Below are 18,163 nucleotides of genomic sequence, written 5' to 3' on the forward strand. Positions count from 1 at the left end.
GGTTGTATTGTTGCATGAACAATACTGCAGAGGAGTCACATGACGTAAAGGGGACATTTGAAAAAGGAAAGCTGGGATGATGTGCAGCTTTCAGGTGTCCCAGGGAATCTGGTTCACACACAGTTCAGCATCGGCTTAACGGAAAAAAGAAACCAAAAATAGTCTATTTTTGTTTTTGATACAGACAGCTTTGGTTTGCGGTGTGCATTCTTCTTCAGAGGACTGTCATCTGAAACCTGCTTTGTCCCCTTTGTTTCTTTGTGTTTGTGTGTGTGTGTGTGTGTGTGTGTGTGTGTGTGTGTGTGTGTGTGTGTGTGTGTGTGTGTGTGTGTGTGTGTGTGTGTGTGTGTGTGTGTGTGTGTGTGTGTGTGCGTGCGTGTGTATGTGTGTCTGCGTGTGTGTGTGTGTGTATGTACGTGTGTGTCTGCATGCATGTGTGTTTGCATGTGTGTGCGTGCATGTGTGTGTGTGTTTGTGCGTGCGTGCGTGCATGCGTGTGCGTGCGGTTATCCTTCCAGGAGAAACGGCGGCTGGCCATCCGTAACGCGGCCCAGCAGTGGGAGGGGGTCCGGGCCAGCCTGGAGCCCCCCGCTCCCAATGGAGCCAAGGATGAGGTCAGTCCGGAGAACAGCCCCGCCCACAGCCCCGCGCAGACCAATGGCATCGCCCAGGAGCCCTCCCCGGAAGAGCCCAAGTAAGGAGCGGCGTCTTCGCTCACCCAGCTAGCTATCGCATGTAGCAGTAGCCCAGTCGCTCGTTGGCATGGCGACGCTTAATCTTCATGCCAACGAGCGACTGAGCATGCGGGTGGTCACCCAGCTAGTCGTCGTGTGTAGCGGTAGCTCAGTCGCTTGCTGCCATGACGACGGTCATCATACTTTTGTTACTGGGATGTGATGCAGTCACTTCCCATGTTGTTGTCCTTCTCCCATCGCTGGCTGGTAAAGTCTTTGGTAAAGGTTTGTGTGGGAATATATCAAAGTTAAATGAAAGGTTTTGGCATCAAACATCTGTATGTGAAACTGTTGATTTAAATGCATTTTGGAGCGTGCTGTTGAGAGAATATTGTGGTTGAGTGATCTTTTCTGTCAGGCGGATCAGCCCTCTGTCGGGACCCGAGAAGCCCACCATCGCTAGTGAGAACCGACTCCGAGTGACCAGCCGTCCCAACAGCCCCCGAGACCCCAAGTAAGACACACACACGCACACACGTACATACACATTTATGTACGCACACACACACACACGCATGCACGCACGCACGCACGCACACAGACACACACACACACACACACAAACACACACATACTTACACAGAGTTTATTGTTGTATTGTATTCTTGCATGTCGTGTCAGAGGGAAACAATTTGTTTTGCCGGTCGTGGCTACAAATGGAATAAACCACAGCGTATTGTGATTATGTCCTTGGTTTGGTTTCTAAACAAATAGCGTAATATGAGTTAACACATCTGCAGAGGGGGATATTTGTTATAGTGGATCCATTCTGTCTACAATATATTCACGGGAGACCCATGTGTCACAAACACAAATGTTTTGTTCTAGCCGGGTGTGCTGCTTAGCCTAGCCGCCATCAAGCTGTCATCATCACCACTGCTAAGTGGAATGGGGTCTGCCATACGGTCGTCCATTGTTGTCTTCTAACATATTGTGAACTTTTTTATAGTTATCACTGAGTAGACAAACTGTGAGTAACCTTCAGAAAGTACAACCCATTAGCCTAACATGTGATGTTGTAGTGGGTTTATATTATTATATATTATATATATTAATACGCGTGCTTCAGGCCATTTTGGCTCAACAAAAGGCCTTCAGCAGAACTACTGAGAGATGGAGCGGCAGGAAGACAGTATGTTTCTCTGAGCAGTGTGATGGAACATGAGATCAAGTGTGAAGCTGTGACTACTGCGTGCAATTGCTGTAGTGCAGCTCCTAAACACACACAGTCTATCAGCTGGGGATGGACTCAAACATCAAACACAAGCTGAGGGGGCATCATTCACATACTTAGTCTGCTAGTTGGAGAGTTAGAAATATAGAAATATTTGTATCATTATCTTATTATCAGATTTAATCTCTGCTTATCCTGACTGTTTGATGAGTTGATGAAATATACCATTGATTCAAGAGGTACAGCTCGCAAAACATTTTCATCCTCCATTCCAATTGTAACTGTTGCAGCAAGACTAGAAGCATCCATCTTCCACTGTTCTACAGAGATAGCACTGTTATTTTCCCTGCGTAGGATCGCTGTATTAAACGTGGGTACAGGAGCCCTGTTAATGCCTCTGTGATACACAGCCCACGGGGTGCGCCTTAGCGTGTAAAGTACCTTTTGTTCCACTCCTCCATAGTCCTCCAGGTTCCGCTGGCTCCTGTCTGTCATCCTCGCGTCACACGGCTGATGTAGGAGTGATGCACCTCCTCTGCTTGTGGTGAATTCACACCTGACACGATATCACAAGGTCATCTTGTCAGGTTTATCTAGACAGGGTAATGGAACAGAGGCCTTGGCAGCTGGGCCATCAAAACTTGCCAATTGCTTCTCTGGAAAGTGGCCAGTGGAGGAAACACACCTTCACTCCACATTTCAGGGTCTGTCTCCGGGAGGGGCCCTCGGAGGTCACACCCTCCGCACCTTAGGGTTTAGTTCTCGATGGACTCAGAAATCCTTGGACTCGGAAACAGAAATCCTTGCCAACATCTAAAAATAGACGATACGTTCTCAATCATTTGGTATTGATTCATAGCGATGATGACGTCTTTGTGTACCATCTGATGGTTGTTATTTGTGTTACTTGTGTGTTGTCAGGGCAGATCAGCACCTGGTTATGCTTTTGGTTTATGTCAGCATTCCAAAGTCGTTCCAGTTTATAGTTTGCTGACGCTGCATTAACCACTGAAACTCCCTCATGACTAAAGAAAAAAATGGTAACCACAGCGAAGAGTGTGTGTGCGTTTGTGTGTGTGTGTGTGTGTGTGTGTGTGTGTGCCTGGGTGCCTAGGTGAGTGTGTGTGTGTGTGCGTGTGTGTGTGTATGCGTTGGTGCGTGTGTGCGCGCGTGTGTGTGTGTGCCTTGGTGCCTAGGTGCGTGTGTGTGTGCCTGTATGTGCTTGTTTTCTTTCACGTTGATGGACTGCATCCTTAATCCGTGCGTAGGTGTATCAGAGTTTGTGAGAACCTTCTCGGGGAGCAGAACGGTAACCCGATAGCGTCACACCGTAACTAAAGTGTAGATTCCACCACATGGGCACACACTGTATTGAGGACCTGAGATGCAGAGAGATGCTGCTCATTGGGTTTCCTTTTCAAGAGGGAAACGGACGAAAGGCATTAAGAGTATCGAAGCTCAGATCCTGAGCCATCGGTTCCCCAGCGTCGCTGTCGGACCGAACGCCAGCCGCACGGAGAGCTTCCAGCGCTCCAGGGAGAGGATTATGTTGTTCCACAGAATTCTGTAAAGCTCTTCCTTTTTAGGCTGGGGGGTGCTCGCTGAAAATAGCCTCTAACTGAATGATGATATCACAGCGGCGGGATCCATTTCCATCCTCCAGACTCCTAATCCCATCTCCTATGTCTCCTCCTGTATCCGTTTGTCTCCTCGCTCCTCTGTTAGGTGGTCCTTCCAGAGGAGCTCGGGCCTGGCGCTCCGTCAGGGGGGGGGGGGGGGGGGGGGGGTGAGGTGTACATTGTGTGTGTGTGTGGCTCATTTCCAGGGGTTTCACCTGGTTTGACTTGACTAGCGTCTCTGTGTTTTAGTGCGTCATCGCCCCGTCCTGCCGTCCAACCGGCCCTGGGTCACTGGGATAGCCGAGATAGATCTGGGGTGTGGCGGTCCCCATTACTAGGGGGAGATTCTGGGTCCGTTGTCTGACAGATAGAGCTGGACAGAAGACCGCCATCTTTGGCCATCGTGTCCTTATCAATAGGAACCCATTAGTGAGATTTCAGTTTTGAACACTTTAATCTTTAAATACAAAAAAAAATACATTGTACACTAATTTCTGCCTTCTCATGGATTCTGGAAGTGTCCTTGCGTCATCGATAGTCCTGAGGAAAAAGAACCATTAGGGTGACTAGCCAACATGGTTCTACTCAATAGACTAATGCCTCTGCTCTCGGGCTGTGCTGCCACACACACACACACACACACACACACACACACACACACACACACACACACACACACACACACACACACACACACACACACACACACACACACACACACACAGCCACACTGTGGTGGTCTGACCTGGCGCTGACCGGGTCCCCAGGCTGGTCGTCTGCGTGTCACCCCGGCGCAGTGGGCCGGTTCAGGGCCTGATGTCAGGAGGTTCTCATGGTCCTCCAGCTTTTGATGTAAGGGGAGAGGATCAGACCGGCCCAGGAATGCTCCCTCCTCTGGGCTTTGGTTTTAATCATCACAGAGCCAGCCTCTTCCTCGGTGCACTTCAACGGCTCAACTCAGAATCTGGAGACCCAGTCTGAACTAATTGACAATTAGTTTTTATTTATTTTCTGATAAAAAAAAAAAAAAAAACATTCTAAGGAATTCACTCATGATATCTGCATGAGTAATAGTTTTAAATCAAGGAAAGCAACCTCACCTGGCCGAGTCTGAATAGACTCTGGGTCGCTGGTCGAGGCTGCATACCTGTTGCACATTGAGTATCAGTGTGTAAAGGTTAAACCAGCCATCTCCACACGCACTTGCACAAACACCTTGCAGTAAATGAACTGCTCAATTATTTCGGAATCAAATCTTCAGTTTAAACAAGAGCCACTTTCATTCCCGTTTGTCATTCGCCGGCCCCGGTAGCTCTGCCCCTCAGAAGGTGTGTTCACCTCATGCCGTCCCCATCTCACCCCTGCTTCAGCTCTGGGGGAGACAGAGGGGAGAGTGTTCCTGAGAGTGGCTCGCTCTGGGAGAATACGTTTACAGAGAGGTGGGCCTTTGCAAACACGGCTCAGTTACGCATCACTCTCACTCTCACTCTCACTCTCACTCTCCCTCTCTCTGGTCTCGGCATTTCTTCTGCGTACAGGCTTGAGCTTATGCACCTGGTTACCTCTCTCTCTCTCTCCCACTCTCTTTTGCTCTCTCTCTCTCTCTGTTGCTGTCGTCTCTCTCTCCCTCTCTCTTTGTCTTTCTCTTTCACTCTCTCCCTCTCCCACTCTCTTTTGCTCTCTCTCTTTCTCTGTTGCTGTCGTCTCTCCCTCTCTCTCTCTGTCACTCTCTCTCTCTGTCTCTCTCTCTCCCTCTCTCTCTGTCTCTCTCTCTCTCTCTCTCTCTTCTCTCTCGCTGAGTCTCTCTCTCTATCTCTTTCTCTCTCAGTCTCTCTCTCTCTTTCTCTCTCTCTTTCTCTCTCACTCTCTCTCTCTCTCTCTCTCTCTCTCTCTCTCTCTCTCTCTCTCTCTCTCTCTCTCTCTCTTTCGCTGCATCTCTCTCTCTCTCTTTCGCTGCATCTCTCTCTCTCATCCGGGGCCTAGCCCTCAGAAGGTGGGATGGGGACGGCGTCAAACGGGGACAGGGTCCCAGGCAGGGGGGTCCCATGGGTTCCCGGTCAGGGAAGGGGGGGCATCTGATCTCTCGGTATGCCCGGCGGCGGTCCCCTGAGCGTCATCAGACTCTGAGGGCCTCTCTCTGGGACCGGTCCTCAGCACCGGTCTCACGACTCTCTTATCGGGCCGGGGCGGGGGGTCAGTGGCTGGCTGGGCCGTGGAGGGCGTCCTGCCAGGAGACCAGCAGGGCACCTGGGGAACAAATACTTCGTATTTCTTTCTAGCGTCATGAATGGTCGCTGTCTCTTGAGGCAATGTGGAGGGCTGGATGTGGGCTCCATTGATAGGCCTGTGATGGAGCGGTGCTCCATTGATAGGCCTGTGATGGAGCGGTGCTCCATTGATAGGCCTGTGATGGAGCGGTGCTCCATTGATAGTCCTTTGATGGAGTGGTGCTCCATTGATAGGCCTGTGATGGAGCGGTGCTCCATTGATAGCCCTGTGATGGAGTACAGCTCCATTGATAGGCCTGACGGAGCAGTGCTCCAATGATAGGCCTGGTTGTGGATCAGTGCTCCATTGATAGGCCTGATGGAGCGGTGCTCCATTGATAGGCCTGATGGAGCGGTGCTCCATTGATAGGCCTGATGGAGCGGTGCTCCATTGCTCCAGTGTTTGCGTGTGTGTTTGTGTGCTTCAATGCGTGTGCTTGTACGTGCGCGTGTGTGCTCGTGTTAACTCCTGCGTATGTTTGTGTGTGTGTGTGTGTGTGTGTGTGTGTGTGTGTGTGTGTGCACCTGTTGACCCCTCCTTGTGTGTGTGTCTCCCCCAGGCTCCTGGAGGCCGGCTCCGCGGTGCAGATCCTGTCGCTGTCGGAGCAGCACCTGGCGGAGCTGGACGGGGACACGCTGCGGCTGGTGGGCCCCGGGGCCCTGGAAGCCCTGGAGCGCGGCTGGGGCGCGCAGACCGCCGGCGCTGTCTGCACCATCACCTTCCGCTACGTCCAGTTCGACGCCATCGTGCCCACGCTGCCCCGCATACGAGTCAAGTTCCCCAACCTCACGGTGAGGGTTGAGGTCTGCAGCCCGGGGTCAGGGGTCAGGGTCCTGGGGAGGGAGGTCAGGGTCCTGGGGTCAAGGGTCAGGGTCCTGGGGTCAAGGGTCAGGGTCCTGGGGAGGGAGGTCAGGGTGCTGGGGTCAAGGGTCAGGGTCCTGGGGAGGGAGGTCAGGGTGCTGGGGTCAAGGGTCAGGGTCCTGGGGAGGGAGGTCAGGGTCCTGGGGTCAAGGGTCAGGGTCCTGGGGAGGGAGGTCAGGGTCCTGGGGTCAGGGTCCTGGAGTCAGGGTCCTGGGGTCAGGGTCCTGAGGTCAGGTTTCTGGGGTCAGGGTCCTGAGGTCAGGGTCCTGGAGTCAGGGTCCTGGGGTCAGGGTCCTGAGGTCAGGGTCCTGGAGTCAGGGTCCTGGGGTCAGGGACCTGGGTCCTGGTGTTAGGGGTCAGGGTCCTGAGGTCAGGGTTCTGGGGTCAGGGTCCTGAGGTCAGGTTTCTGGGGTCAGGGTCCTAAGGTCAGGGTTCTGGGAACAGGGTCCTAGGGTCAGGGGTCAGGGAACAGGGTCCTAGGGTCAGGGCTCAGGGTGCTGGGGAGGGTGTTCAGGGTCCTGGTGAGGGAGGGCCTGCTCACACTGAGGTCTTACACAACTACACACTCCTCACATCTATTTATGATTTCTATTGAGACCCTTTCAGAGTTAAAGCAAGTAGAAAGAACCATTAGTAATCAACGTGTATCTAAAGCCCGTCCGTTCGGTCCTCAAACGTGTGTCCCCTTCTGCCCCCCCCCTCAGCACCTGGTCTTCATGGAGACCAACCTGAGCCGGCTGGTCCAGCTGGCGGCTCTGGCCCAGCTCAGGCGGGTGGAGCAGCTCACCATCCACCCCGAGGGGAACCCGGTGGCCGGCCTGACCCTGTGGCGCCCCTTCCTCATCTACCGCCTGCACCACTTCAACCTGCAACGCCTCAACGGCCTGGAGGTAGGTCCTCTAAGACCTGGAGGTAGGTCCCTTAGACCTGGAGTTAGGTCCGCTTAGACCTGGAGGTAGACCTCAGACCTGGAGGTACGTCCTCTAAGACCTGGAGGTAGGTCCCTTAGACCTGGAGTTAGGTCCGCTTAGACCTGGAGGTAGACCTCAGACCTGTAGGTAGGCCCTCTACCGCCTGGAGGTAGGTCCTCTTAGACCTGGAGTTAGGTCCGCTTAGACCTGGAGGTAGACCTCAGACCTGGAGGTGGGCCCTCTACCGCCTGGAGGAAGGTCCTCTTAGACCTGGAGGTAGGTCCTCTAAGGCCTGGAGGTAGGTCCTCTAAGACCTGGAGGTAGGTCCTCTAAGACCTGGAGGTAGGACCCTTAGACCTGGAGTTAGGTCCGCTTAGACCTGGAGGTAGACCCAAGACCTGGAGGTAGGCCCTCTATGACCTGGAGGTAGGTCCTCTAAGACCTGGAGGTAGGTCCTCTAAGGCCTGGAGGTAGGTCCTCTAAGGCCTGGAGGAAGGTCCTCTAAGACCTGGAGGTAGGTCCTCTAAGACATGGAGGTAGTTCCTCTACCACCTGGAGGTAGGTCCTCTAAGGCCTGGTGGTAGTTCCTCTACCACCTGGAGGTAGGTCCTCTAAGGCCTGGAGGAAGGTCCTCTAAGGCCTTGAGGTAGGTCGTCTAAGACCTGGAGGTAGGTCCTCTAAGGCCTGGAGGAAGGTCCTCTAAGGCCTGGAGGAAGGTCCTCTAAGGCCTGGGGGTAGGTCAGAATGAGTTTGTCGCTCTGCGGTCTTTTACTCTACTGCCTCTAGTGGCGCTGCAGCAGTACTGCAGTCCCTACCTGGATTCATAGGATATCCTGAAAGCAATAACTCTGCGTGTGTATTTCTAGCAGTGTAGTGCGTCTAATTTTCCAGCGGCGGGGTATGTGTGGGTGTGACCGCGTGTGACTGAACGTCTGTTTGTGTCCTGACTTCCGTCCGTCTGTCCCCAGGTGACCATGAATGATGTCATAGCGGCGGAGCGAGTGTTTGGGACCCTGGGTCTGGTGGCTGCCACCGAGACGCCGCGCTGCCGCCTGCTGCTGCTGCTGGAGGAGTCCCGGTGAGTCAGGAGCCTCCTACCCCCTAGGGCCCTGCTGCCTACCATCCTACCTCCTACCTCCTAGGGCCCTGCTGCCTACCATCCTACCTCCTACCCTCCTAGGGCCCTACTGCCTACCATCCTACCCTCCTACCTCCTACCCTCCTAGGGCCTGCTGCATACCATCCTACCTCCTACCTCCTAGGGCCCTGCTGCCTACCATCCTACCTCCTAGGGCCCTGCTGCCTACCATCCTACCTCCTACCCTCCTAGGGCCTGCTGCCTACCATCCTACCTCCTACCCTCCTAGCGCCCTACTGCCTACCATCCTACCTCCTACCCTCCTAGGGCCTGCTGCCTACCATCCTACCTCCTACCCTCCTAGGGCCCTGCTGCCTACCATCCTACCTCCTACCCTCCTAGGGCCTGCTGCCTACCATCCTACCTCCTACCCTCCTAGCGCCCTACTGCCTACCATCCTACCTCCTACCCTCCTAGGGCCTGCTGCCTACCATCCTACCTCCTACCCTCCTAGGGCCCTGCTGCCTACCATCCTACCTCCTACCCTCCTAGGGCCCTACTGCCTACCATCCTACCTCCTACCCACCTAGGGCCCTGCTGCCTACCATCCTACCTCCTACCTCCTACCCTCCTAGGGCCCTGCTGCCTACCATCCTACCTCCTACCCTCCTAGGCCCTGCTGCCTACCATCCTACCCTCCTACCCCCCTAGGGCCCTACTGCCTACCATCCTACCTCCTACCCTCCTAGCGCCCTGCTGCCTACCATCCCACCTCCTACCCTCCTAGGGCCCTGCTGCCTACCATCCCACCTCCTACCCTCCTAGGGCCCTGCTGCCTACCATCCTACCTCCTACCCTCCTAGGGCCCTGCTGCCTACCATCCTACCTCCTACCCGGCTACACCTTAACACCCTACTGCCTACCATCCTACCTCCTACCCTCCTAGGGCCCTACTGCCTACCATCCTACCCTCCTACCCTCCTAGAGCCCTACTGCCTACCATCCTACCTCCTACCCTCCTAGAGCCCTACTGCCTACCATCCTACCTCATACCTCCTACCCTCCTAGGGCCCTGCTGCCTACCATCCTACCCTCCTACCCGCCTACACCTTAACACCATACTGCCTACCATCCTACCCTCCTAGCACCCTACAACCCTACCATCCTACAACCCTACCACCTTATTTCCTACCCTCCTACCCTCCCCCCTCTTACCCTTCTACCCTCCTAGCCCCTACCCTCCTACCCTCTTACCATCCTACCCTCCTAGGGCCCTACTGACCTACCCTCCTACCATCCTACCTCCTTCCATCCTACTCCCCTACCCTCCTACCTCCTACCATCCTACCATCCTACTCCCCTACCCTCCTATCCTCCTCCACCTTAACCCCCTACTGCCTACCACCCTACCCTCCTATCCTCATACCCTCTTACTCTCCTAACCTCCTACCATACTACCCTCCTACCCTCCTACCCTCCTAACCTCCTACCTCCTACCCTCCTACCCTCCTATCCTCATACCCTCTTACCCTCCTACCCTCCTACCCTCCTACCACCCTGAGCAAACACTCTGTCTCTACAAACCCAGTGTTGCGTGTGGAGGCTCGTCTATTTGAGTGTGTGAACGGGAGCGTTGTGTGAGCGTGAGAGCTGTGTTTACATAGCGCTCTATATGTTCACTTAACCTGTGCTGAGAAAGGGTTCAGGGTGTAAACACGGCTGGGTTGGAACACAGCCAGATGGCTCCTTCCTTCTGTATAACAACCTTTTACCGTACGACCCCGTCGCAGACACTACGACACGATCACAGAGCAATGCGCTGATCCTCGTCTTCACCGAGCCAACCCCGCCACGACGACCCTGAACCTCAGCTGATCATGTGATCAACACCATGAGTGTGTACGCGTTTGTCATTGTGTGTGTAGCCATCTGGGCCCAAGGACGTGCGTGTGTGCGTGTGTGCGTGCGTGCGTGCGTGCGTGCGTGTGTGCTTGGGTGCGTGCGTGTGTGAGTGTGTGGCGTGTGTACGTGTTTGTTCTTGTAATGTGTGCATGTGTGGTGTGTGCGTGTGTGCGCACGTTTGTGTGTGTGTGCGTGCATTTGTGTGTGTGTGTGTGAGCGGGAGCAACACAACACGTGGCCCACATGTTCCGGGTGCTAGTCCTGATGTGTGTCAGGATATGGGTGTGGAAGGCATTCCTCTCTGACTCCAAAAGCACTTAGAACGTCACTCAGAGGCCGCCTGTCACAGCCTCGACAGACAGGAGAGAACACTGAGGAGCTGTCTACTCTCACACACACGCACGCACAGACGCACACACAGACGCACGCACGCATGCACACACGTACGCAAGCACGCAAACTCTTGCTCAAACGCTGATGTGACAACACGCACCAGTAAACGCACACACACACACCCACACAAACACACAGACACACAGAAACACACCCATACACACACACACACACACACACACACACACACACACACACACACTTGCGTCTTAATATTTAAAAGGTAGAATTACATTTATTGGTATGATGTGATTATAGTATAATTACAAACTACTGTGTGTATGTAATTATACTATAATTACATAATAGTGTTAAATCATTAAAACAGCGTTTTTCTCCCCTCATAGACACTTTGTGTATTCAGAGTTCAGGAGAAAGAGAAGCTCTGGCCTGAGAGCGGTCGTGTCTCGGACACACTGCAGTAAAGTGATCCCTTCTCTGCATTAATGACAACGAACCATAATGACGGATAATCAGCAGGAGTAAACAAGAGCCCAGGCAGCACGGCTCCGTGGCCCCTCTCTGGGGCCCCTCTCCGTGGCCCAAACAAAACGACAGAGTTGTGTCCCCTGCGCACATCTCCCTGTACACACAAACATATGCACACGCCCACACATGTACACACAAACATATGCACACGCCCACACATGTACCAACACACACATGCACACACACACACACACCCGTACATGTACACACATACAAAACCGACATGCTATCCTCCATTCACATCCTTTCTTAGTGTTTCCACTCATTCCTGTCTCATTTCCGCACTCTCTTCTTCTTCTTACGCACACACACGCATACGCATGCAGCACGCACATGCAAGCACACGCACACACAAACACAGAGCTGAGCCAAAGCGAGACAACGCTGTCTCCTCATGTCCTTCGTTCCATCCGCTCCTCTGACGCCCCCCAGACCCCAAGACCCCTACACCCCCAGACCCAGACCCCAAGACCCCTAGACCCGTTACCGCGCTTCGAGAGGAGACCTGCTGAGGAAAACAGACAAACACACACACACACACACGCATGTATGGACCTACACAAACACACACACACATGCGCCAACACACAAACACACACAGGCGTGCACACGCATTCCATGCAAATAAACACATGCACAGACACAGACCCCCGCACACACATGCGTCCACACACAGAGACACACAGGCGCGTGCACCCATTCTTGCAGACACACACACAAACACATCACAGGCCCGCGCACACACAGGCACTCACAAACAGACATTAGCTGCTAGAACAACATAAACACTAGAGTGTGTAAAGAGTTTATTTGGCAGCGGGCCGGCTGTCGTCGTGTCCGTCTGCACACCCGATGTGGCGTTCAGGCGTGCTGCTGCGGTGTCTCCAACCCACCGCTCCTCCAATCCGTCCGGGCAGGATCCCTGCGTCCTGCTGGAGGAGGAATGAACGCAATTAAAGTCTGATTGTGTTTTGTTTTCTGGGAAATACTTTTGTGCCCCGGTAATCCGGTGCGGTTATTACAGACGTCTGAAGAGCCAGCGTTGTGTGGCCTCGTTTTTCATGAATGTGCTCTCTAATCTCCATCCATCACCCCCCCCCCCGACTCTCACTCTCTCCCTTTCTTTGTCTGTGACTCTCTCTCTCGCTCTCTCTTTTCCTCGACTCTTCCCTGTTCTTCCTCTCTCTCTCTCTCTCCTCATTGCTCCACCACCTTGGCCCCTCCCCCCCTGGCAGGAAGCGGCAGCTGCAGTTCCACCTGGAGGGGCGTGGCCGGCGGCCGGGCCAGAGCCCAGAGGAGCTGAAGGAGAACGGGAAGCTGCTGGGGGAGGGGCTTAGCCGGGCGCTGTTCAACTACCCATGTCGGGACGGCGCCAGCGACAGCTCCGAGGTCCGTCACGCCACGCATGCCTAAACACCACCCAAACACCACCTAAACACCACCCAATCACCACCCAAAGACTGCCTAAACACCACCTAAACAACACCCAAGCACAACCTAAACACCACTCAAACACCGCCGAACCCCCGGCCACACACCACCCAAACCGCACCCAATCTCCAACCAAACACCACTCAATCACCAACCAAAAACCACCCAAACACCACCCAAACACCACCACTCACCACCTTAACATCAGCCAGTCACCACTCAAACACCACCAAATCACAACCTAAACACCAAGCACCCTCGACACCTTCACCAGATACGTTCGTTCTCATTGCAGCTCATTAGAGGAGGCTCTCGTCAGGGTCTGAGTGGTTTGCTAACGTGTGGTTTCGCTCTTGCCCTCAGGAGGGCGCTGTGGAGCCGTCGGAGCGTGCCGCCAACACCCAGCAGTACCTGCAGGAGCTGGTCCAGCGGGCGTCCGACACCCACCTGAAGGGAGAGGCCCTGCACAAGCTGTGGCCCTCCCTGTTTGTGGAGATGGTGAGGGACTGCGTGTTGGACATGAGGGACCGGCCGTCCTACCGCCAGGCCTGCCTCCTCAGACTGTCCCACAGCAAGTGAATGGGGCCGGCCATGTGGAGCCATACATCAACACAGAGAGACACACACACACACACGGAGGGACACACACACACACACAACACACACACTGACTGTAACATACACAAACAACACAGAGAGACACACACACAGACACAGAAAGACACACACATACACACACACACACACAGAGGGACACACACACACACACACATAACGACTGTAACACACACAAACACAGACACACACACACCGACCAACATACACAAACACAGAGACAACCCAAGGCATGCACACACATACACAACACCAAACACAAAGCAAACAGGCATTCAAGAATAAGTCGTGCTTGCCAATGTTATCCGGACCGAAACACGTCGTCATGTGGTCACTCATTAGCCAATCACGTCTCTGGAAGCAGAGGATTATCTCCGCTTGTGTATTTGCGGCCGGAGCCTGGAGATGGTAGCAGAGAGAATGTTCTGAAGACCGCCCAGCGTGCACGTCTTGTCTGAATGTACGTCCTCACACAAAGAAACCGACCGTCATCTACGCTTTGATTCCTGTCCTGTTTCTGGTGCTCTGCAACCCCTCATGCACCTGAGAAGCCTTCAGAGAGGGACCAAGTTTTACACCATCGTTTCCCCTGTCCTGTCCCCCCCTCCCCTGAGACTAACATCACTGCTCCGTGTCTTAACTCACCCCCCCACATCTCTCCATTCCCCTCCCTCGTCTCTCATTCCCCCACATGTCTCTCACTCCCTCTGCCTGACGACAGGACCTATAGCTCCTATATCCTTTTTTTTTTTTTTTCTTTGATTACCTCTTTGTGTGATTTTCTGTATGTATTTAGGATTAAAGTATTCCCTGTCACATGTGATTATCTGCTCTCCCTTAAAGATGATAACAAGTGACTAGAGCAGGGCTTTCATTGGTGGATGAATTGAAATGTCTGTTGGTTAATTGGTTTAACGCTCTCCTTTCAAATGGTAACGGAACAGGTGAGATATCCCTTTAGCTCATCCCTGTACACGGTCCTGCATTCAGCTGCTGTCAGGCCTGATGAGTTGAACCGAGTGCGATTGCGAACCTTTGAATGCTGTGAATGCAGAGCATCCGTGTTGGTTTCAACTCATCGTTTTCGCTCTTTCGAGCAAACGTCTTCTGACAGGATGTCACGCCGGAGCCGCAACCTTATTCACACCTCACAGAGCAAGGAGGCCCGCGGAGAGCGGTGATGGAGGTGGTGGTGGAGGTGGTGGTGGTGGTGGTGGTGTAGGTCGGGCAGGGGGGTAACCTACATGCTGGTTCCATGCTCTGCACTGGGAGGAACCATGAGGGTCCTCTGGTTGGGTGTGGAGCCCAGGCCTGGAATGCCCCCTGAGGCTCTGCAGCTCTCCTCCGTTCTCCACCTTGTTCTCCTCAACCCTGTTCTGGAGCCTGAAGAACGTGTTCTCTATTAAACGGTATTTGGGTTCAAGTGCTTTTACTGTTTAAAGATGAAGTTTGAAATAGGAATTTAAAAAGGAGTACAAAGTGGGTGTTTTCCCCCACCTTCAAAAGGAAGCGAACACACATCAAAAACATCAGGAGTCGACAACTTGAGATGCAGGAAATTGTGTTCCCTATTTATACTAGCAGAGAGAAGATTTAACAGTAAAGACTCTGAGGTGAGTCGTTTTGCAGAAACAGTATTCACAGTATTTTCAATGTAACCGATCAGTCAAGTTGACTCAATGTTTCATGGGGAAGTTTTCAGGAGGTAGAGGAAATTACCTTCAGGACTATGTAGATCACTTGCTCCTCTAGACCACTATCACCACTGAAGAGGTCCTGATGACAAAATCCTACTCCCTGTTCCCAGGAGTGAACCAGTCTGTTCGAAGAGCTGCAGTTAACGGCTGCTGATGGTGATAACATCGAGAGCCTGTGGTTCTGTGGCAGTGTGGTGAGAGTGGAATGCTCTCAGAGTGCAGGTAGCCACATATTACTCCTCTGTGAATGAGAATGTTCAGTCAATGCCACAAACTATTTAATCCAAACAAAGGGAAAAATGTAAGTGTTATCCCACCCATTAGTTTTGTTCCTGGATCATGTGTTCAGACAAAGTCCATAAGGGACTGATCTATTCTGATCCTCTTTGAAAACCGTTCAATGAACATCCTGAAATTCAAACCTGTTCTGATACAAATGTATTCTTTAATCTGGTATCTGGGCCAGAAAAAGAGACACACACATGGGTTTGCCTTGAAGGGACGTCTGGCACAGAGGGGGAGTAAACACATTGACATGCTTTGTTGTATTTTAACTCCTGTTGCCTGGGAAACGGTTCTGCTGGTATACATTTCATGTTGGCATCGGCTCCCTCAGGGAACTTGTTGAATCAGAGTCAACCTAATCCCACCAAAGCAGACGTGTGGTGTTCGTGTGCCAAACGCCATCCCGATGCCGAGACCTGAGCCGTGAAATCAGGAAATCAAGAGAGAAGGAACAGCTCCTGACCGTCACAAAGACAAATCCTAACATATTACGTTTACATTAACATTAACATTTACATTTAGCCGACGGATGTTCATAGAACCATGTGCCAAGCACTAACAATCACTAGGTTAACCCATTCCCCATATGCAAGAAAGGTAGCTAGGATAAAACGCTACACCATGCTAAGTACTATCTAAGTGCCAGGACGTGCCAGCGGGGGGGGGGGGGGGAGGTCTAGGTTAACTCTGAGTCTTGAGTCTAAAAACCACGTTCACAGCGTTACATGCCCCACTGGGATAATGAGTAATTTAAACAGGGTTTGATTCCCTCTTCCTTCCCGTTGTAGGAGCTCGCTCTGTGCAGGACACACTGTCAGTGAACTATGTGGCAAGCAATGCATGAAAGCCCTTTAGAAAGAGCCCGGGTAGCAGGCCCTTAGGACATGTTTCAGGACCAGCCCAGGCTGACAGTCTTGAACACGGAGCTTCTCGCCTGATTGTTTCTGTTGATAAAGGCAGTAACAACTCAACGCACTGCCTCATCAGCAAACCCAGGAGAGAAGATGTCAGCCACACAAAAGCTTCATGTTTAATATTTATTCAACAGAGAGCTATGGCTGCCCACAGGCCAACTATCTCACTGTTGTGTGTCTATACCCAAATTGCGACTAGGATCTGCACAAGTGTGCTCAAGCGTGGCTAATACCTTGCTCGAGAGAACCTCAACCCCCCGTTTAGTTTTTAATGAATCCTTTGCGTTCAGCAGAGGTTCATTATGTCCGTGGGTGATGCGTTGAGTTTGAAGCACTTTTCACCCGCTCATGATTCATAACATACTAGGAACACAATTCAATTCAATGACATTTTATTTGTATAGCCCTTAATCCCAATTACAGACTTAAAGGGCTTAACAGGCCATACATTTATGTCTTGATGGGTTTTCCGTGAAAAAAGTATAATGCAGGAAGTCGTCTCGCAGACCTGCAGAGTGATGCACTGAGATTCTTCCATAGAGAAAACATGATCATCTGTACGGTTATGCAAATTTGACTGGCCTTGTTCCACCTCTGTCAGCTTCTACCGAGTGAGTCACATGCTTCACGATGATGAGCCGATCCCATAAAGAGACATCTCTCTGGACAAAGAGTCTCTTCACCAGAATCAGAAACATAACAAGAATCTGGTGAATGCAAATAAGTGTGCCCAAATACTTAAAGAAAAAATATGTTTTTTCAGGTATTCTGGTCAGCACTGTTACATAATTAGGTTGGAGGTGGAGGTTCCTAGCTGGAGGAATAGCCTTGTCTCCACAAGTTATATCATATTCTATACAGTTTGCTTGAAGCTTCCCGAGAGTTATTGATCTCCAGTGATGCTTGTTGAGGGCCTTGTTGTCACTCAGCTTAGCTTTTTCCATCTGGCAGAATTCTGCAATGAAACGAAAACACACAAAGACTCACTTTCCGCTCAACATCAACACTTTTCGCTCAACAATGTTTCAACATCTCTCAGTATCTTCTGGGGGGAATTAAGCATTTACTCTTCTCTCAACCACTGATTTTGTATATAGTTATTTAGTTTAGATATTTTTTTGTTATCTCTCTGAGGTCATCAAGGTCCGGACCTCGCTGACCTCATGGCTACGGACATAGCTGGAGACCAGATATCTTGAGACGGGCCATGTGTGCGTCTGCGGCCTGTTATTTGAGGACGGAGTGGGGTGGCCTTCCGGTCGCGGTCTGGTCTCTCGCCCTCTGAACGGGCGATCCAGAACAGAGGTTCATTATCGCTGCTGTAATTGGGCGGGGGCTCGCTCACCCATGACCGCGGCTCGGAGACTCTGCAGATAAAGAGGAATTCCTCCAAAGCATAGACATGATGAGGTCTGATGGAGAGATGGGTGAATGGGTTAGATGATGATGAGAGAGAGAGAGGGGAGAGAGAGAGAAAAAAAGAGAGAGAGATAGAGAGAGAGAGAGAGAGAGAGAGAGAGAGAGAGAGAGAGAGAGAGAGAGAGGGAGGGGAGCGGAGGAGAGACAAAGGGAGACAGGCATCAACATATAGGATGAAGGGCTTCAACATTGTAGTTTCTGCTTACACCAGGATTAGTGACCACTAGTGTCAAGACTTTGACAAAGCACCTCCTTTGTTGCCGTGCTCTTCCTGTGGTTTTGTGTGTTTGTGTGTTGTTCCTGCATGACACCCTACAACTGTTAGAGGGTCAGCTGTTAAAAGCCTTTACACACAATACATACAAACACACAC

General features: G+C 52.1%; 1 protein-coding gene across 1 annotated transcript in view; it reads left to right on the forward strand.

Annotated features, from left to right (window-relative positions):
• Positions 1-13,439, forward strand: part of lrrc49 (leucine rich repeat containing 49) — a gene marked incomplete at both ends in the record, with an annotated part of 29,894 nt that extends 16,455 nt beyond the window's left edge. Inside the window, 7 exons of the mRNA XM_079736304.1 lie at positions 519-694; positions 1,093-1,188; positions 6,355-6,586; positions 7,361-7,546; positions 8,536-8,645; positions 12,665-12,818; positions 13,224-13,439. Of these exons, the coding sequence (XP_079592430.1) occupies positions 519-694; positions 1,093-1,188; positions 6,355-6,586; positions 7,361-7,546; positions 8,536-8,645; positions 12,665-12,818; positions 13,224-13,439 (1,170 nt within the window). The remainder of the gene's footprint in view (positions 1-518; positions 695-1,092; positions 1,189-6,354; positions 6,587-7,360; positions 7,547-8,535; positions 8,646-12,664; positions 12,819-13,223) is intronic.
• Positions 13,440-18,163: the final 4,724 nt, after the last annotated feature.

Source organism: Pollachius pollachius (genome assembly GCF_949987615.1).
Source record: "Pollachius pollachius genome assembly, chromosome: 5".
Lineage (NCBI taxonomy): Eukaryota > Metazoa > Chordata > Actinopteri > Gadiformes > Gadidae > Pollachius > Pollachius pollachius.